Source organism: Sarcophilus harrisii, chromosome 1 (genome assembly GCF_902635505.1).
Source record: "Sarcophilus harrisii chromosome 1, mSarHar1.11, whole genome shotgun sequence".
In the NCBI taxonomy this organism is placed as follows: Eukaryota; Metazoa; Chordata; class Mammalia; order Dasyuromorphia; family Dasyuridae; genus Sarcophilus; species Sarcophilus harrisii.
Window position 1 is genome coordinate 655,573,102 of NC_045426.1, and position 24,374 is coordinate 655,597,475.

The window sequence follows — 24,374 nt, forward strand, 5'->3', positions numbered from 1 at the left end:
CTTTCAAATCTCTGGATATTCAAAATATTCACCTTGTCATCAGTACCTCAAAAACAGGCTTCTTTATAACCTCTTTATAGATTATTTTTATAATAGCATATCATAAAATAACAGATTATCTTTATAATCTCTATAATTATAGTTCTCTTATAGTTGGGGAGTGGGGATTATGGCATTCTGGAAACTCTCTTCCATATTTCAAAGACTTTATCACCTGATAATAGGTGGAGAAGAACAGGGCTAATATTTCCCTCAAGATCAGTCACTGGCAAGGGTTACCAGAAACAGATTTAACAACCCCCTTCCCCCCAGCTCCCAACTATTGACTATGTTGAGCATCCTGGAAACAAACAAGCTCCAAGACATTAAAAACAGATGAGTGTGTGGTGTTAGCACTTACGGAGGAGACTCTGTCCAGCTGGCATCAGAAACCCGACGTTTGCCACCAGGTGGTGGGGGCACGTGGGATGGGGGTGCCTGGGAAGGCTCGGAGCCAATGTCAGAGATGTCTGTAACAGCAAAAGAGCATTGTCACAAGCAATCACTCCTTGCCTCATTTCCCCAGGCTCCCTGGGCCTTCCAAGATGACAACATCAGTAAAATCAATGCCATCATCCCCAAGAGGAGAGAGAGCTCACAAAGAGGCTGTCTTCTCAATTGTGTATCTGAATTTGATCGGATACAATTCAAACACTTTCAGGGTATCCACTTTGTACTGCAACATGATAGTACTCAGGGACACAAAAAAGATACAAAGTGTACACAAAACTTGGTCCTTCCCTTTAGGTTTGCGCCCAGTAGAGGGATGAAACACAAACACAGAACATTCATTGTATCACATCCTTCACATTCAGCAGGGCAAACACAGTGCTATCTATGTAAAGAATAGCATTACTAGCTATGGACAGCAGAGAAAGCTTTCTGCATTTGACTTAGGGTTTTGAGAGGTTGGGGTTGGATGGAGGCTATAAGGGTGGTTCCAAGAATCAAGTATCCCATTAGCAAAGGCAGAAAATGTGCAGGTGACACAAGGACCTAAGGTGAGTATTCAGATTAGCTAGAATGTTGTTAATGGTGTAAGATAAGGCAAGATAAGGCTGGAAAAAAAGGGGTGCCAGATGGTGGGGGGCCCTGGAAGCCAGGTAATGTAGTCTGGATTTTACTTGGGAAGCAGCCAGGTAGCTGTTAAAGGATTTTTTTTTTTGAGGGGGAGGGAGGAGTGGAAATGACATCATGAGACTTATGCAGGAGGATTAGTCAGGCGGTGTGTAAAGGAGCATTATTATGGAGAAGGGGGAAGGGAACAAGCATTTATTATCTATGTATCAGGCACTGTGCTAAGTGCTTTATAAATATTATCACTTTTGATCCTCACAATAATCTTGGGAGGTAGGTATTATGATCACCAGTGAGGCAATAAAGTTTATTAAGTACCTATGATGTGCCAGGCACTGTGCTAAATACTGGGGCTGTCAGAGATTAAGTGATTTACCTAATGTCATACAATCACACACAAGAGAAAGAACTTTGAATCCAGATATTCTGGGCTTTGAGGCTTGCTCTTTACCCATTAGACCACAAACTTTATGAAAAATATCTTTATTACTGACTTTTCTTCCTAGTTACAAACCCACATCTTTATCTGTTTATAGGTATATAAGGACTTTGTACTATATATAGTACTAAACCATTTATAGTATTGGACTATATATATGGGACACCAGCATGTTCTACCAGTACCATATAATTAACAGAAAGAGGGCTAGACTGGGAATTACTGGTGCTCTGAGTGCTCTAGGTAACTCTATAAGAGTTAAATGTCATTTGCATTATTAGGAGTCTCCCAAACCAATGACCTCTATTAGAAAGGGGGCAGTTGAAAGCTTTGGAGTGATTGAGACTGCCAAAGGAGAGAGCACAGTAAGAAGGAATGAGGACAGATCTTTGGTAAATATAAAGTCACTAGATTGGGGAAGAGGGGAAAATCATTGAAGAAGATTTAGAAGAGAGGATTAGAGAGTTAGGAGAATTTGAAATATATGGTGTCTGGGAATTCAAGTGAGGAAAGATGGTGAAGAAAGGAAGACTAGCTAGGTTAAGAGCAGAGCTAGGAACTGGAGACAAGCAGGTGCAGAGAACATGTTCCTCCCCATTCCTTCCATTGATCCTTACCCTCCAAGCCAGAACTCTCACTGTCACTGTTGACTGCTGGGGGGATGTTCACCAAGAACTGCTGATGATCTCTGAGTACCAATAAGGTCAGGGTCCCTTCTGACCTCTCGATCAATTGTCGGGTATCATTCAGGGACAAGTTTTGGCTCGACACTCCATTTATCTGAAAGGTTCCACCAGATTGCAAGGGTTGAGGAGAGGATGGAACTAAGGCCCTTGAAAAATATTCAGATATCGGGTGATCCTAGGAAGAGACAATCTTCTGGGAGGATCCTAACAGAGACCCTGAGAGGTGGGGGGAGACTATCTTGGCCAGACATGAGATCGGACAAGGAGCTCCAGCCACAGAGTATGAACCCATGAGGAATAGAGTAAGGGGTGGGATATAAAGAGCTCTTACTGCCCAGCTTTCACATCCTGTTTTTAGTGACTGAGGGAGAGTAGAGGGTGGTAAAGGAGCAGCCCCTTAACCCCAAGGAGGTTCCAATTCACCCTTTCCAGAGCTCACCTTAAGAACGAGATCACCCTCCTTCAGCCCCTTGCTCTTGGAGGCTAGGCCTGATTCTGTAATGTGCTTGATGAAGATCTGACTGCCGAGCTTTACGCCAAACTCTGCAGAGGCCCCAGAGAAGAAAGACTAAAGCATGACCAAGGGAGTGTGGGTTAAGCGGTTAAGGATGAGGGATGCCCCTATGGGAAACAGACTCTGTAGACAAAGATTTTTTAGGGAGCTAAGAAGGTTGGGAGTTAAGTCTCTCAACCTCTGAATAGTAGTGAGGAGTGCAGAATCATATCCCTGGATGTGTCTGGGAGTTTGGGTCCTAGCATCTGAGCTTCCTCTTGTCTGAAGGCCCATGCCAGCTACCTGAAGGGTCAGAGAGAAGCTTCAGACAGGTCTTTAATGTTTACTCAAGAGGTTAAAGAGGTCTGGTCTTGCCCACTGAGTAGATAAAGGATGGCCAAATGAATCAAGCTGCTTCCTAAGAGTCAGAGACAGAGGCTTGGGCTTGGTGGTGCTAACTCTGGGGAAGATGATATCAGGGTATTTCTGCAAGATTGGGACCATTCATGGGAGAGGTGAAAAAGACCTGAGAGATCACCACTGGAGGAACAAGGCCTGGATTCCACTTCTACCTTTGAAGTTCACACCTTGACTGAGATTGGGCAAGCCATTTCCCACCCCTGTGTTTCACTTTCCTTTTTTTTTTTTTTTTTTTTTTTTGCAAAATGCAGGAATGAGCCCAGACGACATTTGTGGTCTCTTGAAGATCTGGTCCAAGACCTTTTTATAGAGCAGAGGATGTATAATTGGAAGGTACTGCAGAAACTATCCAAGTACTTATGGTTTTATACTGAGGACTCTGAGGCTAGGGAGGTACCAGAGTGCCCTGCCAAAGGTAAGTCACTGAGAAGAGTCCTTTGATTTCTAAAATGGTATTCCTTCCACTATCTGTTACTCTGTCTCTGCTTTACATGGGGTTCTAGCTCAATCTCAGACCCCTTTCATATAGGGTGGGCTGAAGGCAGACTATCTGAAGCAGCCACTTTGGGGAGCCTTGCTCAACATAGACCAATCTGGCAAGGGAGCTGAGTGGCATTGAGTCAGAGGGCAAGGGAAAAATTTTGCCTTTAGAGTCAATGATCTAGGAGAAGGCACTTAACTGTGTCCCCATGTTTTCACCTGGTCTTATCAAGATAAAATGTAACTAAAGACAATTCTCTTCCCAACCTCAGGGAGAATGACCCAACAAGACACTGCACCTGCCTTCCCACAAAGACACTCCTCTGGTATCCAGAGTGATAATAGCATCTCACATTTATTCACTGCTTAAGGCTTATAAAAATGTTTCCCCAAAACAACCAAAGGTGGTAGGCTGTGTTAACATTAGACCCATTTTACACAAGGAAACAGGGTTAGAGGATAACTGACTTGCAGACTCTTGCTATGTGATCCTGGCAAGTCACTTCACCCATATCAGCCTCAATTTCCTCATCTATAAAAATGGACATAATAACAACAAGAAGAAAATGCATGTAAAGTACTTTATAATTATTTAACTGCTCTATATCTGAGCTGATATTATTACTCATTTATGGCTGCATTATTATTTGTTTATTGTACATACTACTATGTATTAGTATTTGTTGTATTATTACAGATCACAACTGAGTGGCAGAATCAGTTGGGTTCTCCAACTCTTAAAGCAGGGCTCTTTGGCTTGAGGACAGGCAGCTGGGCATTGATCATCATAACATTTATGCCAAATGTAGTACCAGGCATCATGATGTGGGCCGGGGTTATTCTAATGCCTATTCTATTCCTCAAAGTGGACTAAGGCCAGATGTCAATGAACCAGCCCTTTGGTTCACCCATAAATCCAGAATTTTCCTCACCCTCACTCTCTTTTTTCTTCACCAACACCGATTCCACTGGCTTCATCAATACATCATGCCTTGGTAGTCTCTTGAAGCCAGAGACCAGGGCCAGCCCATTGGATCCATCTGGCTGATCTACCCGGCTCTCCCGACTGTGACCTCTGCGGCTACCAGCTCGACTTCGCCTCCGAGAACGCTCAGTCCAGCTGTGGCCTGAGCTGCGCTCACTGGAAGAGTCACCCTCATAGCCCTGGCTGTGATCCAATTCCTCCTGGTCCTGGTGGTCCCATGGTGGCCCCTGATTCTGTGAGTTGTGGCCCAGGCTTGAAGTGGGATAGCTAGTCTTGGTGGTTGGTAGCTGAATTTTTCGAGGTCTTTTTATGGTCTGTTTGGGTAGAGAGGGGAAAGTAGATATAAACTCAAAATCATAATCCCATAATCCTTGCCCCTTAAACATTGACTGTTTTAAGGATGGACCCTGTAGCCCAGAGTAATTTCACACCAGAAACTCTGATACTATAAATTGCCTGCCCACCCACCTTCCCTGTCCCTAATGTCCTCCCACCTAGGACTAGGGCCAACTCACAATGTTGGCAAATTTGGTGCAAGCCTTGAGGGTCTGTATGGCAAAAGTTGAAGACACATTCTCCATGGAAACCCCATTCACCATGACGATATGGTCTCCAGTCCTGGCAGAGGAAGACATGGTTCTGAAAGGCAGCCACTGGCAAGATCTTAGTTAGGGAGTTTTGTGGATTAGAGATCCAGAGGCAGGTAGAGAAAGAGACTTTTCCTCAATGCATTTCAATCAAACTTTCCTTCCATTTCAACTTCAGTTTTTCTTTATCCCCAATCTCCTTTTTCCCCCTTCAACCCTTCTTTTTCTCTTACTTGTTATTTCATTCAGCCCCTTTCCCACCCTTCCCCCTTTTCTTTCTTTCTCCCTCTCCATTTCCTTTTCTCCTTCCCCATCCCATTCTGGGTCTTCTCTTCTCTCTCCCTTTCCGTCTCAGTCCTTTCCTTCCCTTCCTTTTTTCTCCCTCTGTTACTTTTTAACTCTTATTTTCTCTTATGCACTTCCTCTCCCAAGGGTTTGTTTACCAATTCTGGGCTAGCTTGGCAGGGTGGGGCCAGGGCAACGTCACCACCATGGGCCGGTTGCTTTGATAGCCTCAGTTACAGTGGGTGGTGTTAACTGATACCCCATTCTGTCCCAGAGGCCCTCCTGGTAGATGAGATGGAGAGAGAAAAGGAAGGGAATCTGAGCCTACTCATTCCCTTAGGAGAGTCCTAGGTTGATTGTGATTGAGAGAAGACCTTGCTGCTATAAAATAATTAAGAAAAAAATAGCCTTTCAGGGATTCTTGCTTCAAATGTACTCTAGACTTTTATTTTCTCCTGCTTGAAAATCCTTAAAGTGTTGACTGAACTAGAAAAATGCCAGGTAATGGAGCTGAAAGGGATCTTAGGCCACCGAATATTAAAGCTAGGAGCCTTGGAATGTAGATTGTTGGATATGGGAGGGGCCATAGTACATAGAATGCTAAAGCTGGGCCCCACCCTTCCCTTAGAACCTAGAATAGTGTAATTAGGGATCTTGAAACAGAACAAATATCAATGTCAGAAATGAGAGACCTTAGAATGGAGATTGTTGGCTGCCGAAAGGGTCATGAGAACAGAGAACAATCAAAACTAGAGTATGTCATAGTTGGATGGACTTTAGAATGAAGTATATCAGAACTGAGAGGAAGCTTAGAACATAGAACATGAAATATCATTATCTTAAGAGCTTTTAATGAAAATATGGTCCAACCAGTTACAATAGTCTTGTGATAAAGAAAGCCATCTGCACCCAACAAGAGGACAGTGGGAACTGAATGTGAACCACAACATAGTATTTTCATTCTTTTTGTTGTTGTTTGTTTGCCTTTTGTTTTCTTTCTCATTTTTTTCCCTTTTGGATCTGATTTTTCTGATGCAACATGATATTTGTGGAAACATGTCGAGAGGAATTGCACATGTTTAACATATATTGGATCACTTGCTGATTGGGGAGGGGGGAAGGAAAGGGAAAAATTGGAACGCAGGATTTTGTAGGGGTGAATGTTGAAAGTTTTCCATGTATATATTTTGAAAATAAAAAGCTATAATTTAAAAAGAAAGAAATTATGGTCCAACTCTCTTATTTTTTAGAGGAGGGAACAGCTAGCTGCCTAGGAGAGAAAGTGTCCCGCTCAAGGTGACAATCCAGAATTCCTGACTCTTGCTCAAAGACTCTTTCCCCTGAAAGAACATTACATCCTCTCCTCTCAATGGCAATACACTAGGTTATCTCCCACCCTAGGTACTCACTGTAGCCTGCCCATAGCTGGTCCTCCTAGTACTACATCGGATATTACTACTGATCCATTACTGTTAGCACCACTGGGTCGGTCACGGCCTCCTGAAATGGCAATCCCAAAGCCCCTTCGAGGATCCTGGAAGACAGGAGAGTGTTCATAAGAATTCTAAGATTATGATTAGAGCTGAAAGGGACCTTAGTAAGCTCTCTTCCCACCCCCCTCACTTTATAGACAAGATAGCCAAGGCCAATGGAAGAGAAAAAATTTGTCTAGGATAACTGAACAAATGGAGAACTTGGGCTAAAATCCAAACTTCCAAGGATTTTGGATAATTCCAAGGTCTGGGCTTTTTCTGATATGCCCCCATTTTCCTCAGAAAAACCTGTGTCCTTTAAGGTAGGCTCAAACTCTGGTTCCACCATGGTCATCTATTCTTCTGAGCCTTCCTGTTGCTCTCTGTTTTGCTTACTAGGTTCTGATTTAAGGCCTGTGACTGCAGACTGGGCAGGGCCCAGGTATTCCAGCAAGCCCAGAAAGGGTCTGGAAATGAACCACAGAAGGCCCCTTTCCTTTTACTCACCCTGCACAGCGTGGTGGTATGCTGCTCCCAGATGGTCATCTCTTCCATGTCCAAAACCTGGGTTAATGAAAGAGAGACAAAGGGACATATATGAGGACAGGAATGCTCAAGGCTATCTCAGGGAAACCTGTCCAAGGCAGCTTCCAGGGCTGGCTGGCAAATTTCTTCAAGCTGGGAGGAGCCAAAAGAGAAAGAGAAGGGGGAAAGAGGAAAATAAAAGGGATGATGGCTTTCAGAACTTCAATGGCCCAGACATGGCTCTCTGCAGACTCTGTCCCTTGTAATCAGGCCACCAAGCCCAAATCCTTTTAACTTAGCCCTCTATAGCCAACAAGACTCAAGAGTCCCTACTTATCTAGGTTGGGATGTGACATCTGCCATCTTTTCTTCACAGAATAATCAAATCATCTTGATCAGAGGATCAGCTTTAATTGCTACAGAGAAGGGCATGATAATCTACCATTCTATGGCTTCCAAATTCTTTTTCTTCCTCTCAGAGGTCTAAGTGATTTTGAGCCTCAGGCTGCCTAAACAGGTGTTAGTCCCTCCCTTATTTCTCAAACTCACCCAAGTCTGATCTATCTTTCCCACTCCATATTCCTCTCCACCCTCCCCTTTCTACTATGCTTGGAATCTGTTCTATTAACAAACTACCTTTCATATTAGACCTCTTCCTCTCACGGTCCTCCCAGATGACAATGTATTCCTGATTACCTTTTCCAATGCTGAATGAGTCCCTTATTTTTTGCCCCCGGACATACAAAGTCAAAAGAAGCAGACATATTTCTTGCTGCTCAAAGATACTTCTAGGCCCTCTTTCTGTCATTCAGTAACTTCTGCTTTAAGGTTCATCTTATTGAGTTCCTGCAATTATCTACAGATCCTCAGATAAGTCTTACAGACTTGTTTCTGGTCTTCTAAACTTTGACTGTTGGCTTATATTGAAACTTCCTTCAGTGCCTCTTTGCTTTGGATCAACCTCCCACCCACCCCCTGTACTCTGCTCACCCTGAAACATTCAAGGGTTTCCTGTTCTTTCTGTTATGGCTGGCTACCTCCCGACTTCTGACTTCTCCCATCTTCTTTTTTCCCAGTTTCCTTTCATGTATCGTCACCCTCAGCACCTAACAAGCCCCAGCATATAGTAGATATTTAATACAATTTATAAAATTAAACTGGAGATCATCTATACAATCTCCTAACTTTTACAGATGAGAAAACTGACGGCCAGAGAAATCAGGTGAATTTGTCCAATATCACCCAGGTGATATATAGAAGAATCAGAAGCTGAATTTATATCCCTTGATTACAAATCCAGTGCTCTTTCCATCAAAATTCCAAGAGCACAGGAAACTTAGATTTTAAACCTCAGAGATTATTTACTATTTTTTTTTACCCAAGGCCACACAGGGCAAGAAAGCAAAGAGGACTCAGAACTAGTTTTCTTTCAGTCAATAAACATTTATGAAGTGCCTTCTTTGTGCCACATCCTGTACTACCTACTGTGGATACCAAGAAAGGGAAAAGACAGTGTCTGCCCTCAGAGCTCAGTCTAATGAAGGAGACAAGCCAACAACTATATATAAGCAAAATATAAGGATAGAAAAGGGATTAGCATTAATGAGGATCAGTAAAGTCTTGTGGATGGATTTTAGCTAGGACTTGAAGGAAGCCACAGAGCTAGGAAGTGGCCATGAGGAAGGAGAGCCTTCTAGGCCTGGTGGAAAGCCAGGACAAAGTCAGAGAAGGGGGAGAGGGGAGTTTGTTGTTCCAGGAATAGCAAGGAAGCCAGTGTCCCTTTCCAAGAATACTAGTACTCTTTCCAAAATACCATATTGCCTCTTGGGCCAATTCAAATCAATTCAATTAATATTTAATTATCAAGTATTTACTTAATGGAGGAGGGAGGGAAAATGTCATAACTTCTTTGGGCTGTTTTATACTTGTAAAATGAGAGACTTGGTCTAGATGTCTTTTAAGGGTTACATGTATCTATTTCTATAATTGATAATCTGGAACAGTCAACAATCATTTATTAAGCCCTTACTATGTGTGCCAGATACTGGGAATACCAAAAGAGGAGGGGAAATGGTCCCTTCCCATTGATGGGAAATGGCTTAAAAAAACCTCAGTCCATGAATATGAAATTTTACTGAGCTGAAGTTTAAGAAACATTGAACATGATTAACACAGGTAAGCATAGAATGACTTCTGTGAATGCAGTGAAGGAAATAAGTCAAGAAAACAATGACTACTGTGATATAAATCAGGGGTGAGGAACATTATTGCCTTACCAATAAGGCAACTGCAGGGGAAGAACTGGAAACTATGTACAACAACCTTCCACTGATTGAGTTCTATAAGTTAATATTTTCGTATGGCGAGGAATGATGTTATAAATATCTAAATGATCCTTGGCAGAAAAAAAGTTCCCCACCCCTGATAAATAGAAAAATTGACAACATAGAGAAAGTAAATGTTGCAGAATTTCAAGGTTTAAATTCCATGGTTGTGGCACATTACATATATTTTCAGACTTACTTGATATATTGATCGATTTTGCTGAATGTTTTCCTTATTTTTCTTAAAAAAAAAGTTTCTTCTATGGGATAGCTTTCTAAGAAAGGGGAGTGTGAAGGATATTTAGGTGATATTAAAATAAAAGATATCTGAGGTGAATAATGAAGCTGGGACTGTTTCTGTAATTTCTATGTGGTCATATAACCCTGTGTGTATGTTATGAGTTAGAATGAGTAATCTGCAGCTCAGACACTGAGAGTAGCTTTCATCAAGACTGAAGAAGAAAACTCAGGACATCATTCTAAAAATTATGGAGAAAAGTGTAGAAGTTAATCATGTAAAAGAGTTTATGATTGAGAGACCAGCACCTGAATTCTAGGATTTGAATGAAAAGGCATGAGCACTCAAAACAAATTCTCAGTAAGATCCCAGATAAAATCAATGAGAGTAAGGTTCCTTCAGACAATCAAAGATATCAGTAATGCAATAAAAGAACTTCTGGACATTATTAACATCTTTTAAAAGATATCAATACAGAACTGACAAATACTGAACACCAATAAAGTACTCCAAATGTTTCAGTGACATTCTGAAAATCCATATTAAAGATGGAAAAGCAATAATGTGTTCATAAGTGCCAATTGACTAATTCATCATTGATATATCAGATGTTCAAGATTATGCCCTGGAAATTGTATATGTTAATTCATGCTGAAGGTATCAGATCAAGGATGCTGAATGAAATTATTGCCATTTTACCCCATATTTTTCTAAATCATAGCTTAATAATAATCCTACACCGGAGATTTTGCATCACTTTTGCTATTATTATTCTTTTTAAGTCAAAGGAGGTGGAGCCAAGATGGCAGAATAAAGGCTGAACTCAGCCAACATCTCCCCCAAACCATTCCAAATTCCTTTAAATGACTCTAAACAAATTTTAGAGTGTCAAAAAAACATAAAAAGATGGGAGAGAACATTTTCCAGCTAAAAGCAGCTTAGAAGCTCAGCAGAAAAGGTCTGTGACACCAGGGTGGGAGTCTAAGATGCAATCCTGGTTCAGACCACACCAATGTAGTCTTGGTCCCTACCCTTGCCCCTGGCCCTGCCCCTTCCCTGACCAGACCCCAGTGTCAGCAAGGTGGGACCTTTAAATCTGCAGCAGTGCTGGAGGCTTCTGGACCTCTAGGGAGGACTAGGGAGGACTTGGAAGGTCAGCAGAGAAAGTCTGTGGCTCTGGGTGCGAGTCCAGGAAGCAGATCCTATATAGGTCATACCAATGCAGCTTGGGCTCCAGCTCTGGCCCCTAGGTAAGCAAAGTAGGACTCTCTTGCTTTAGCACAAATCTTACAGCTATGGTGGGGTGGGGACCCTCCTAACAGCTCCAGGGCAGAAAAGAGTGCTTGTGGTCAGATTCCTAGAAGGATCTCTGAAAACAGCTGCACGAAACCCCTGAAACTTGGGACAGTGCATCCTCTACCCTGGATACAAAGCCCTACTTTAACAAAGAGTTAAAAGCATAGTAATAGGTTAGGAAAATAAGCAGGCAACAGAAAAAAATTCTGATCACTGAAAGTTATTATGGTAATATGAAAGATCAAAACACACCCTCAGAAGATTAACAAACTCAAAAGTCTTACATCCAAAGCCTCTAAGAAAAATAAGAATTAGGCTCAGACCATGGAAGAACTCAAGAAGAATTTTGAAACTTAAGTAAGAGAGATGAAGGAAAAATTAGGAAAAGAATTCAAAGTAGTGCAAAAGGAAATACAAAAAGATAATGAGGAGAAGAATGCCTTAAAAAGCAAAACTGGCCAATTGGGAAAAGGAGGTACAAAAGCTGAGGAAAATAATTCCTTAAAAATTAGAATAGAGAAAATGGAAGCTAGACTTTATGAGAAATCAAGATATAATAAAGGAAAACCCCCCAAATAGAAAAAAAAAGTGAAATATCTCACTGGAAAAACAACTTTCCTGAAAAATAGATCCAGGAAAGATAATTTAAAAATTATTGGTTTACCTGAAAGTCATGATCAAAAAATGACCTTGCATCAGCTCTGAAGTCAAGAGCACCTGAATTCAAATCTGCTCTTAGACACTTATACATCCTAGCTGTGTGACCCTGGGCAAGTCACTTACCCCCAAATACCTCAACAAAAAAATTAAAATAAATAAAAATGAGCCTGGATATCATCTCTCTAGAAATTATCAAGGAAAACTGTCCTGATGTTCTAGAGCCAGAGGGTAAAATAGAAATTGAAAGAATTCACTGATTACCTCCTGAAAGAGATCCCAAAATGAAAACTCCAAGGAATATTATAGTCAAATTCCATAACTTATAGGTCAAGTAGAAAATATTCAAGCATCCAGAAAAAAAAATCAACTATAATGGAGTCACATTCAGAAGAACACAAGATTTAGCTGCTTCTATGTTAAAGGACCAGCTTGGAATATGATATTCTGGAGAGCAGTGGAGCTAGGATGACAACCAAGAATCACCTACCTAGTAAAACTGAGTATAATCCTTCAGAGAAAAAGGTGGTCATTCAATGAAATAGAAAAATTTCAAGAATTCATGATAAAAAGACCAAAGCTGATTGAAGAATTATAAGGAAATAATTGGGAAAGTAATATAAGGGACTTAATAAGATTTACCTGTTTACATTCCTACATGGGAGGATGATACTTGTAACTTATTAGAACTTTCTCATTATTATGGCAGTTAAAAGGAATGTATATAAAGACAAAAGGCACAGGTGTGAGTTGAATATGAAGGGATAATATCTTTTAAAAATGATAAAATTAAGGGATGAGAGGAAATACTGGGAGAAAATGAAAGGGAGAAGTGGAATGATGCAAATTATCTGTTATAAAGAGGCAAGAAAAAGCCTACAGTGGAGGGACAAAAGGAGGGAGAGGGTAAATGAGTAAACCTTACTTTCATCAGAATTGGCTTGAAGAAATAATATGCATACTCAATAGGGATAGAAAAATCTATCTTATACTGAAGGAAAATAGGAGGGGAATATGATACAGGAAAAAGGGGGAGGGTGATAAATGAGAGTACATATTGGGGGAAGGAGTGGTGAGTACCAAAATACTTTTAAGGAGGGACAGGGTAAAAGGTGAGAGAATAAATGGAGGAGGTGAATATAGTTAGCAATAGTAATTTTAAAAAGAATTTTGAATCAAGTTTCTCTGATATGCCCTCATTTCTCAAATACAGAGAGAACTGAGTCAAATTTATAAAAAATAAGAGTCACACCCCAAGTGACAAATGATCAAAAGATGTGCTCTGTGCCCAAAGGGCTATAAATTCATACATATCCTTTAACCTAACACCACCGCTACCAGGCATGAATAACAAAAAAGATAAAAAAAAAAAAAAAAGGAAATTGAGGGGATGCCCATCAATTGAGAAATGGCTCAATAAATTGTGGTATGTGTTTGTGATAGAATATTACTATTCTATGGAAAATGATGAGCAGGATGCTCCCAAAAAACAAAACAAAACAAACAAAAAAACCCCCAACAACCTGAAAAGTCCTCCATGAACTCAAGTAAAGTAAAATGTACTGTACATAAAGTAACAGCAATATTCTGGGACGATTGGCTGTAAGTGATTTTGCTACTCTCAATAATACAATCATCCACGATTACTCTGAAGTACTTATGATGAAAAATCCTATCCATATCTAGAAAAAGAACTGATTGAGGCTGAAAACAGATTGAAGCATTCTCTCTTTTAACTTAATTTTTCTTGAGGGTTTTTATTTCTATTAGGGTGGGAGATCTATGTTTTCTTTCACAACTTGACTTTTATAGAAATGTTTTGCTTAACTTCACATATGGTTTCTTAATTATAGATGGGGATAAAAGAGAGAACCTGAAAATTAAAAATTTTAAAAACAAATGTAAAAAATTGTGTTTTTTGAATGTAACTAGGGAAAATATTAAATAAATAAATAAATGCTAAAAAAATTTATAAGACAAGAATTTCTATCTTATGGTATCATTATGTCATATTCCTTCAAAGAACTGTAAATATTGTTTGCTTCTCACATTTTAAACTTGAAAACAATGTGCTGAAAGACAATGTATTTAATAATATTTGGTGTCAAATATCCAATACTTTGTATCTGTTAAAAAGTTTTGGGGAGGCAGAGCCAAGATGGTGGAGTAAAGGCAAAAAAAATATTTTGAACAACCAGGTGGGATAGATATAGACATTGGCCCTAGAATCAGGAGGATCTAAGTTTAAATCTGGCCATAGCTGTGTGATTCCACTTAACCCCAAATGCCTCAAAATAAATGAATAAACAAGTGAATGAATGAATAAAATATATTAATTTTTAAAAAATCATTCAACCTGCTCTCAAACCCAATCTAATAACATCTAAATAAATATGCACATACTTTATAGTATATAAACTATATATTAAATCTCAGAAGGAAAGTGTGTGTGTGTATGTGTGTGTTTGTGTTTGTGTATGTGTGTGAGAGAGAAAGAGACAGACAGAAAGTGTCTAAGGACTAAGAAAATCCTCTTGAAAGACAATTGTACAAGATAACTATAAATATGTATACATATATTGTATTTAACATATACTTTAACATATTTAACATGTATGGGACTACCTGCCATCTAGGGGAGGGGCTGAAGGGAAGGAGGAGAAAAGTTAAAACAGAAGTTTTTGCAAAGATCAATGTTGAAAAATTACCCATGCATATGTTTTGTATATAAAAAAAAAGACAGTTGTATTTGAGCTGAGTCATGAAGCCAGGAAGTCAGGATGTAGAAGTGAGAAAGAGGAGATTATTCAAGACATGGGGAAACATGGGAAAAGTCACTGAGTTGGCAGATGGGATGCCACATTCAAGGAAAAGCAAAAAGGAAAGGATTATGGCCGATTTTTCTCATACAGCACAATAAATGTGGAAATATATTTAGAAAAATTGCACATGTTTAACCTATACTGGATTACTTGTTGTCTAGGGGAAAGGGGAAAGGAAGGAGAAAAATTTGAAACACAAGTTTTTGCAAGGATGAATATTGAAAACTATCTTTACATGTATTTTGAAAATAAAAAAGTTATTTTTTTTAAAAAAGGGAAAGATTATGGGATCATAGACAGGGAATTGCCTGTATGTAAAGAGTCACATACATAGATAATTAAGTGCTTCTATGTGTCATGAACAGTGCTAACTGAAGGTATCATGGATGGTGGGTTGCCCTCATAATCAGAGAGTCCCAGGTTCAACACCTACCCCTGAAACATATGGGATATGTGACCTTGGACAAGACATTTAACTTTTCGATTCTCTAAGGCTATGAGAAGAGTTATCAATTAAAGTTCCTTACAACAAATAGAGAAAAAAACTATATTTTGTTGATGTTGTGGATGTTGTTGAGTCACGTCTGATTCTTCATTACCCCATTTGGGTTTTCTAGGGAAAAATATTGGAAAAAATATTGGTTTACCATTTACTTCCCCAGCTCATTTTTTAAAAAAATTTTAATAGCTTTTTATTTACAAGTTATATGCATGGGTAATTTTATAGCATTGACAATTGCCAAACCTTTTGTTCCAATTTTTCCCCTCCTTCCTCCTACCCTCTCCCCTAGATGGCAGGATGACCAATACATGTTAAATATATTAAAGTATAAATTAAATACACAATAAGTATACATGACCAAACCATTATTTTGCTGTACAAAAAGAATCAGACTCCGAAATATTGTACAATTAGCCTGTGAAGGAAATAAAAAATGCAGACAGGAAAAAATATAGGGATTGGGAATTCAATGTAATGATTCTTGTCATCTACCAGAGTTCTTTTGCTGGGTGTAAATGGTTCAATTCTTTACTGCTCCATTGGACAGCTCATTTGAAAGATGAGGAACTGAGGCAAGAAAGTGACTTGCCCAGGATCATGCAGCTAGTAGATATCTGAAGTTGGATTTGAATTAAGAAGTTCTTCCTGAGTTGGCAGTCTTTTATCCACTATACCACCTAGCTTCTCCTAGAAAGTATTAAATAAAATGCTTTGCAGTCCATGGAAAAAGGTTGGAGAGATAGAAGGAAAGCTTCCAGGATTCGGTCACATGAGAGTTGGCCTTTGAGGATGGGTGTGGACTTCAAAACAAGATGCTAAGGAAGGGCCATTCAGGGCACAGGAAGCACTGACAATGGATGATATAGAGTCTATAATGTTTGTGGAAGGAATTGATTAATAACCCAGGAGGATGCTATAGCTATACCTAAATTGCAATGAGAGATAACTAAGGAGAGATATGGGCTAGATAGTAGTATAATTAGGTGAATTCAGAACTGGATGAATGACCAAACCCAATGAACAGTCATTCTCATTGATCCTCTTGGAAGAAAACTCAGTAGTGGGGTTCTCTATGGATTTGTGTTTGACCTTCTGCTGTTTAACATTTTAATCAATATTTTGGTCAAAGGGAAAGATGCTATCTTATCCAATTTGCTAAAAATTAAATAGAATGATGGGTTGAACCTATTAAATGAAATGTAACAGACCCACATCAAATCTTTCTCTTGGGTTAAAAAATTAAAAACTGCAAAACTCAATAGGAATCAACCCACTGGCTTCCAAAAAAAAGTTATGATGATCTCAGGCTACATGAAGGAAAACAATATTCAGGATCAGAGAGATAATGGTCCCGCAGTAATAGCTTGGCCACAGCTTCAGTTTTGATTGTCTCTTTAGGAAGGACTGAAAAATGGACTCCTGTCTAGAAGAATGACTAGGAAAGTGAGAGATATGGAAAGGCTGACTAAAAATCACTGGATAGTTGTCCTGTGGTAGGATGGATGAGCTATGTTTTACTTGGCCCCAGAGGGCACAGCTAGAAACAAATGGAAAGAATTGTAAAGGTAAAAACCTCAACTCCATACAAGAAAAAATTTTCTAAACCCTAGAATTATCACAAAGTGGTATGCACTGCCTTGGAGGAGAGTGTATTCTCCCTCCCTAAAGGTGTTCCATAAGAGGGTAGATGATAAATTGTCAGAGATACTCTGGAGATTCTCATTCAGGGACTCAAAGAAGTCCCTTTTACAATTCTACAACAACTGGGAAAGAAATGGAAGGCAGGGAAGGGAGAAGTAAGGAGTTGTGAAGTTGGAAAATAACTCAATCCCTATTCCCCCACCCCAGGGGAGGCGAGAGGGCCTCTATCAAAAAGCTTATTTCTAACCAGATAAGAGGCAAAAAGAGCAGTGAACCCAATAGTATGAGACCTGAGGAAAGCTGGTGAGCAGCCAGTCCCGGCTGATAAAGTGATTAGAACCCATTTGTGAAAGAATTCACCTTGGTCAGGAAAGGGCAGCTGGTTACTAAAAAACTAAATAAAGCACAGGATCTCACTCATGGTCACAAGACTCTTTCTGAACTATGGACTAATGATTTTATTTCTACTAGCCCAGGTTTCCCATATAAAAAGAGTGTACTGGCTCTGTGGGCCATCATATTGCATTCCTGACTCAGAAAACACAATCCACCAAAGCCCCTAAATCTTTTTTTCAGAACTATTTTTCAACATGCTTACCTATCTTGTCCTTACTCAAAATGGATTTTTTTCAACCCAAGTGTAGGATTTTACGTTTATCCCTTTCAAAGAATTGCTATTTTCCTCATTCACAAAATTATGTTAGAGCTAAAAGGGACCTTGAAGATAATTTAATAATCTCCTCATTCAATGGAGGAAGAAGCTAAGGTCCAGAGGAGAAAAAGTATCTCATGTTACACCATGACAATACTGGAACTAGAAGCCCAGGTTGTCCCATTCCCTTGTAAAGAACTTAGGCAGAACACTATCACCATTACTATTCAATATTGTATTAGAAATGCTAGCTTTGGCAATAAGAGATGAAAAAGAGATGAAAGGAATTAGAGTAGATAATGACAAAACCAAATTACCACTCTGCAAACGATATGATGGTATCCTTAGAGAATCCCAGAGAATCTACTAAAAAGCTATTAGAAATAATCCACAAGTTTAGCAAAGTTGCAGGATCCAAAATAAATCCACATAAATCATCAGCATTTTTATACATCACTAACAAAATCCAACAGCAAAATCCAAAGAGAAATTCCATTTAAAATAACTATCAATAGTATAAAATATTTGGGAAACTATCTGCCAAAGGAAAGTCAGGATCCATATAAGCAAAATTACAAAACGTTTTCCACACAAATAAAGTCAGATGTAAACAACTGGGAAAATATTAAGTGCTCTTGGATAGGTGGAGCGAATATTATAAAGATGACAATACTACCTAAACTAATCTATTTATTTAGTGCTATACCAATCAAACTTCCAAGAAACTATTTCACTGACCTAAAAAAAATAACAAAATTCATCTGGAAAAACAAAAAGGTCAAGAATTTCAAAGGAACTAATGAAAAAAAAAAATCAAATGAAGTGGCCTAGCTGTACCAGATCTAAAACTACATTATAAAGTAACAGTCACCAAAATCATTTAGTACTGGCTAAGAAATAGACTAATTGCTCAGTGGAATAGATTAGGTTCACAGGACAAAATAGTCAATAACTATAACTTAGCTTTTGGGCTAAGAATTCATTATTTAACAAAAACTGCTGGGAAAATTGGAAATTAGTATGGCAGAAACTAGGCATTGACCCACACTTAACACCATACACCAAGATAAGGTCAAAATGGGTTTATGATCTAGACATAAAAAATGAGATTATAAATAAATTAGAAGAATATAGGATAGTTTACCTCTCAGACCTGTGGAGAAAGAAGGAATTTGTGACCAAAGAAGAACTAGAGATCATTACTGATCACAAAATAGAAAATTTTCATTACATTAAGTTAACAAGTTTTTGTACAAATAAAACTAATGCAGACAAGATTAGAAGAGAAGCAATAAACTGGGAAAACATTTTTACAGTCAAAGGTTCTGATAAATATATAGAAAATTGTCTCAAATTTATAAGAAATCAAGACATTCATGTATATTTATTGTGTATCTAATTTATATTTTAATATATTTAACATCTACTGGTCATCCTGCCATCTGGGGGAGGGGGAGGGAAAGGGGAAAAATTGGAACAAGAGGTTTGGCAATTGTCAATGATGTAAAGTTGCCCATACATATAACCTGTAAATAAAAGGCTGTTAAAATTAAAAAAAAAAAATCAAGACATTCTCCAATTGATAAAAGGTCAAAGGATATGAACAGACAATTTTCAGATGAAGAAATTGAAACTATTTCTGCCATATGAAAAGGTGCTCCAAATCGTTATTGACCAGAGAAATGCAAATTAAGACAACTCTGAGATATCCCTACATACCTCAGATTGGCTAAGATGACAGGAAAAGATAATGATGAATGTTGGAGGGGATGTGGGAAGGCTGGGACACTAATACATTGTTGGTGGAGTTGTGAATGAATCCACCATTCTGGAGAGCAATTTGGAACTAGGCTCAAAAAGTTATCAAACTGTGCATACCCTCTGATCCAGCTGCGTTACTACTGGGCTTATATCCCAAAGAGATCTTAAAGAAGGGAAAGGGACCCACATGTGCCAAAATGTTTGTGGCAGCTCTTTTTGTAGTGGCTAAAAACTGGAAACTGAGTGGATGGCCATCAATTAGAGAATGGCTGAATAAATTGTGGTATATGAATGTTATGGAATATTACTGTTCTGTAAGAAACAATCAGCAGGATGAATACAGAGAGGCAAGGAGAGACTTACATGAACTGATGCTGAGTGAAATGAGCAGAACTAGGAGATCATTATACACTTCAACAACAATACTATGATCAATTCTGATGGACGTGGCTCTCTTCAACAATGTGATGATTCAAACCAGTTCCAATTGTTCAATAATGAAGAAAATCAGCTACACCCAGAGAGAGAACTATGGGAAATGAGTGTGGATCACAACATAGTATTTCCACTCTTTCTGTTACTGTTTGCTTGCATTTTTGTTTTCCTTCTCAGGTTTTTTCTTTCTTTCTAGATCTGTTTTTCTTGTGCAGCAAGATAACTGTATAAATATGTATACATATATTGTATTTAACATATACTTTAACATATTTAACATGTATTGACTACCTGCCATCTAGGGGAGAGGGGGAAAGGGGAAAGAGGGGGAAAATTGGAATAGAAGATTTTGCAACGGTTAATGTTGAAAAATTACCCATGCATATGTTTTGTAAATAAAAAGCTATAATAAAAAATAAAATAAAATAAAAACTTAGGCAGAAATCTTAGGGGTCACCTTGTCTAAATTTCTTTGTGGGAAAGGTTTAAGTTTTTTTGATTGAAGAAAAAACTAAACAGTGGAGAATAAATGGGACAAGTCTTTGGAGAAAAATCCTATCTTGATACTATTTCCTTTACTGTGAGATACCCAGGAAACCTACAGAGCAGTCTTGATCATTCATTCCATCTACTTTTATTAAACACCTACTGTGCATAGGAATACAAAGACAAAAATCAAACAGTTTTTGTCCTCAAGTTTACATTACATTACATTACAAGGAGAGTCCAGCAGTTGGGGGATGGGTGAAAGTAAGCTGAGCCTTAAAGGAAGTTGGGGATTCTCAGTGGAAGTGAAGAGTATGTTTTAAGCATGGGTGATCACCTGTGCAAAAGCAGAGATGGAAGATAGAAAGTCATATTTGTGAAATAACAACTGGGTCACAGGGTGTGTTTAAGTCTTTAATCCCATCTTTTCCAGAAGGTTTTTCCCTGATTCCTGCAGTCCTTAGTGTCTCTTTCTCAGCTTCTTTCCTCAGTTACCTTGGATCTAAAAGAGTACACATTTTTCTCCCTCCACAGAACATTGACTCGGAGAGAAAAGAGATTGTTTTGATCTTGTTTATTATCTCCAGGGCCTCAGGCATATAATTGGGGCTTAATAAATACTTGTGGATTATTTGCATGAAGAAGAGTCATGTATGATAAGGCTTGAGGGAGGTAGGTTGTGTAAGGCTTTGCTTCAAATGCCAAATAGAAGGGTTTGTAATTTATCCTATAGCATAATAATAATCCAAAACTCTTGGGTCTTGTTGAGTTGAGGAGTAACACGGGGGCTTTTGCAATATCACTGAAAACTATGTAGAGAAAAAGTAGCAGGGGACAACAGTACAGGTTGAGAGGTAATGCTTGGGAGCACACCTTCTTTAACACTCTCATCCCTCTTCCCTTCAAAACCTTTTTCAAAAGTCTTTTTTGGGACTGAATCTATTACTTTATAGGGAATTGTAGGGAACACCCCATAAGAGACCTTATCCATCAGTTTGGATCATCCCTTTTTGCCACGTTAGTCTTAGAGAGATGATTGGGATACGGTATGACTAAGACAGTTGTCTAGGACTATTAAAGCAGTGCATGAATCACATAGATCTCAATCCCAGGCCTTCAGTTCTCTATCCATTATGTCTCTATCTAGTATTTTCTTTGCTTTCTTCATTAGATTTTTTTCTTCTCTCCATTTTAGAAGGAGAGGTAGACCTCTTCTTGACAAAAACTTATGGGTTACCCTGTTACCAGGGTATGCTGGTAAATGTTTAACTGGCTCACCAGATTTAAAAAAATTAACGTACACACGACTCGCTTTTAAAGTTTACTCTGCACCATTAACATTTTTCTATCACTTTCTTAAGTCTAGACAAACAATAAAGTCCTGATTTAGAACCTTCATAATTTTGGTGGTATAAATCCCAATTTCTTAAAATGTGGTTCTAGACTCCATATGGGTCTCATAATTGAATGTGGGGGTTGCTAACTTATGATTTATTATCAGTAAATGTTTGATTTGCATACCTCTCAAATATATCAGATCACGTAAAAATTTCTCAGGTGAAAAAGCTTAGAAGTAGAAAAAGTTTCAGAAGCCCTGATATAAAATACTCACACTGAAGATTTAACAATGGGCTCTTACTGACTCCAACATCCTCATTCCCACTCCCCACCTCCAATGTCATCACTTCAGTCTCTTTTGGGAACTTGTTCCATTGATCAGTTTGATCTTTGAAATCCTTCAATCATTCCTGCTCCTACTACTGAAACTTCTCTTCCATCACCAATACTTAATTGCCAGACCCAAATATTGTTGTTTAATCCTTAACCTACGTTACCAGCAGTATTAACCCCGCCCCCCCCCCAAAAGGCTGACTAGTTTTTTTCCTCCAAAATTTTTTGCTTTTTGAGACCCCATTCTCTTTACTTTCTCCTCCTATTCTTTCTGTATTTTCTCTTCCTCCTGGCATCTAAGTGTATTTGTAGGAGGAAGGGTAGGATTTCCTCAAAGCTCCCTTTGACTTTCTGTTCTAGCTATACTCTCTCCTTTGGGTAGCTCATCTAGTTCCTTGTTGCAATTATCTCTATGTGGATAACAACACCAGTATTTTTCATTCCAATCTTTTCTTTAAATTTCAATCCTGCATTTCTAACGACCCATTAGACATCTCCCAGAAGAGAATCCTACCAGTATTTCAAACCCAACATATTTCAAACTAAACACATTTCTACTTCCCAGCTCCCTGCCTTTTTTTTTTTTTTTGCAGATGGCATCACTTTGTTGTACTGTTCCTCTCCCTCAGTCCCAGGCATCCAAACACCTGTCAAGCCCAATAAATAATTTCCATCTTTCCTCTTCAGATTCATTGTCATGACCCTACCTAATTCATGGTCCTCATCACTTTAAGAGCTTGGCCCTCCTCTAGTTCATCCCACATGAATTCCAATTGACAAAGGACAATTGAATTCTTTTTTTTTTTTTTTTTTTTTTGCACAATTGTATTCTTAATGCCTAAATGATGTATAATATGGCATGTTGATCTTGGACCCAGGCAGAGCAAGCTTTAAATTTTACTTCTGACACTATTAGTTTTATGAGTCCAGCAGGTTATTTAATACCTCTCGACCTCAATTTTTCCTTTTGTATACGATAGGGATAATATCAGTTACTTCACTGAATTGTTATGAAGACCAAGACTGGATGTTGCAAAGACATCTTAAACTCAACTTTTCTAAAATGGAACTCATAATCTTTTCCCTAAATTCTTTCCTCTTTCAAATTTTCCTAATTCTGTCAAAAGCACCACCATCTTCCTGGTCTCCTCCATTTATAATCATGGCATTATCCTGGATTCTTCATTCTCATTTAAACCACATATTCAATCAATTGCTAAGGCTTGACATTTCTACAGTCATAATTTGATCCCTTCTCTTCACTCAGCAACCACCTTAGTTCCCTCTCTTTCAGATTATTACAACAGCCTCTAATTGGTCTCTCTAACTCAATTCCCCCACTTTTCAGTCCTTCAGACACACTGCTGCCAAAGTAATTTTCCTTATTCCTGGATCTGACCATGTGACTCCCTTGCTGAACCAAATTTGATGCCTTCCTATCACCCCTAGGATAAAATCTAAATGGCTCTATTAAGCTTTTAAAGTTCTATACCGACAGACCCCAACCCTTTCTAACCTCAATGGATACTACTGCCCCTCTCACACTCTTTAATGTAACCAACTTGACCTTCTGTTTTTCACTAATGAAAATACATTTCCCATCTCTTTAACCTTGTACTGTCTGACCCCCATGCTTATCATTCACTCCTTCTCACCTCCATCCACCTCAAAGAATCTCCTATCTTCCTTAAGAGGCATCTCAGGCACCTTTGTCTGCATGAATGCTGTCCCATCCCCTTAACTACTAGTGATCTCCTTCCCAAATTACTTTCATATGAATTTATAGCTACCCATTTTCTATATATGCTATATACGTTTTTATGTCTAGTCAGTTCTGCCATAATGCTTGTTTTGAAAATGTGAATTTATTCCAATGTAATTGATGTATTAGACAATAGTTTGAGCATAACTTGAATTCTGAGTATGCTTATATATGAGACAAGAGGGCAATAAGCTACATCCATCTATATCTGTTATTGTAACTTTCCACCCGATTTCAGATTATCTTCATTCTCTACTTCACAATGACTCACAAACTCAAACCCCTTCTAATACCCAATTCCACAAACTTCAGGTCTTTTTCAAAGTACCATGTCTAGACTTTGAGAGATCTAATATTTCTTAAGCATTTAATATGTATAAAATTGGGCTACCATTTTTATTGGATTCCTATGATTCAAAAAAAAAAAAATGTGTCACTTGATCAACTGTGATGGACTCTACTCTTTTCAACAATGTGATGGTTCAAAGTAATTCCAATAGACTTAGGATGTTAAATGCCATCTACGTATAGAAAGAGAATTATGGAGACTGAATGTGGATCAAAGCAGAGTGTTTTCACCTCTTTTTGGTTGCTGTTGGCTGTTTACTTTTTTTTTCTTGTGTTTTTTTCCCCCATTGA

The 24,374-nt window shown here is 38.6% G+C and overlaps 1 protein-coding gene across 2 annotated transcripts in view; it reads right to left on the reverse strand.

Moving 5' to 3' along the window:
* TJP3 (tight junction protein 3) overlaps positions 1 to 24,374 on the reverse strand; it is a 59,607-nt gene that overhangs the window by 10,878 nt on the left and 24,355 nt on the right. For both annotated transcript variants that reach the window (XM_031947863.1, XM_031947862.1), the window contains exons 2-8: positions 7,471 to 7,527; positions 6,901 to 7,025; positions 5,135 to 5,237; positions 4,567 to 4,933; positions 2,681 to 2,784; positions 2,173 to 2,335; positions 401 to 509 (exon numbers count right to left, since the gene is read on the reverse strand). In XM_031947863.1, coding sequence (XP_031803723.1) covers positions 401 to 509; positions 2,173 to 2,335; positions 2,681 to 2,784; positions 4,567 to 4,933; positions 5,135 to 5,237; positions 6,901 to 7,025; positions 7,471 to 7,518 — 1,019 coding nt within the window. In that variant the 5' untranslated portion in view covers positions 7,519 to 7,527. The remainder of the gene's footprint in view (positions 1 to 400; positions 510 to 2,172; positions 2,336 to 2,680; positions 2,785 to 4,566; positions 4,934 to 5,134; positions 5,238 to 6,900; positions 7,026 to 7,470; positions 7,528 to 24,374) is intronic.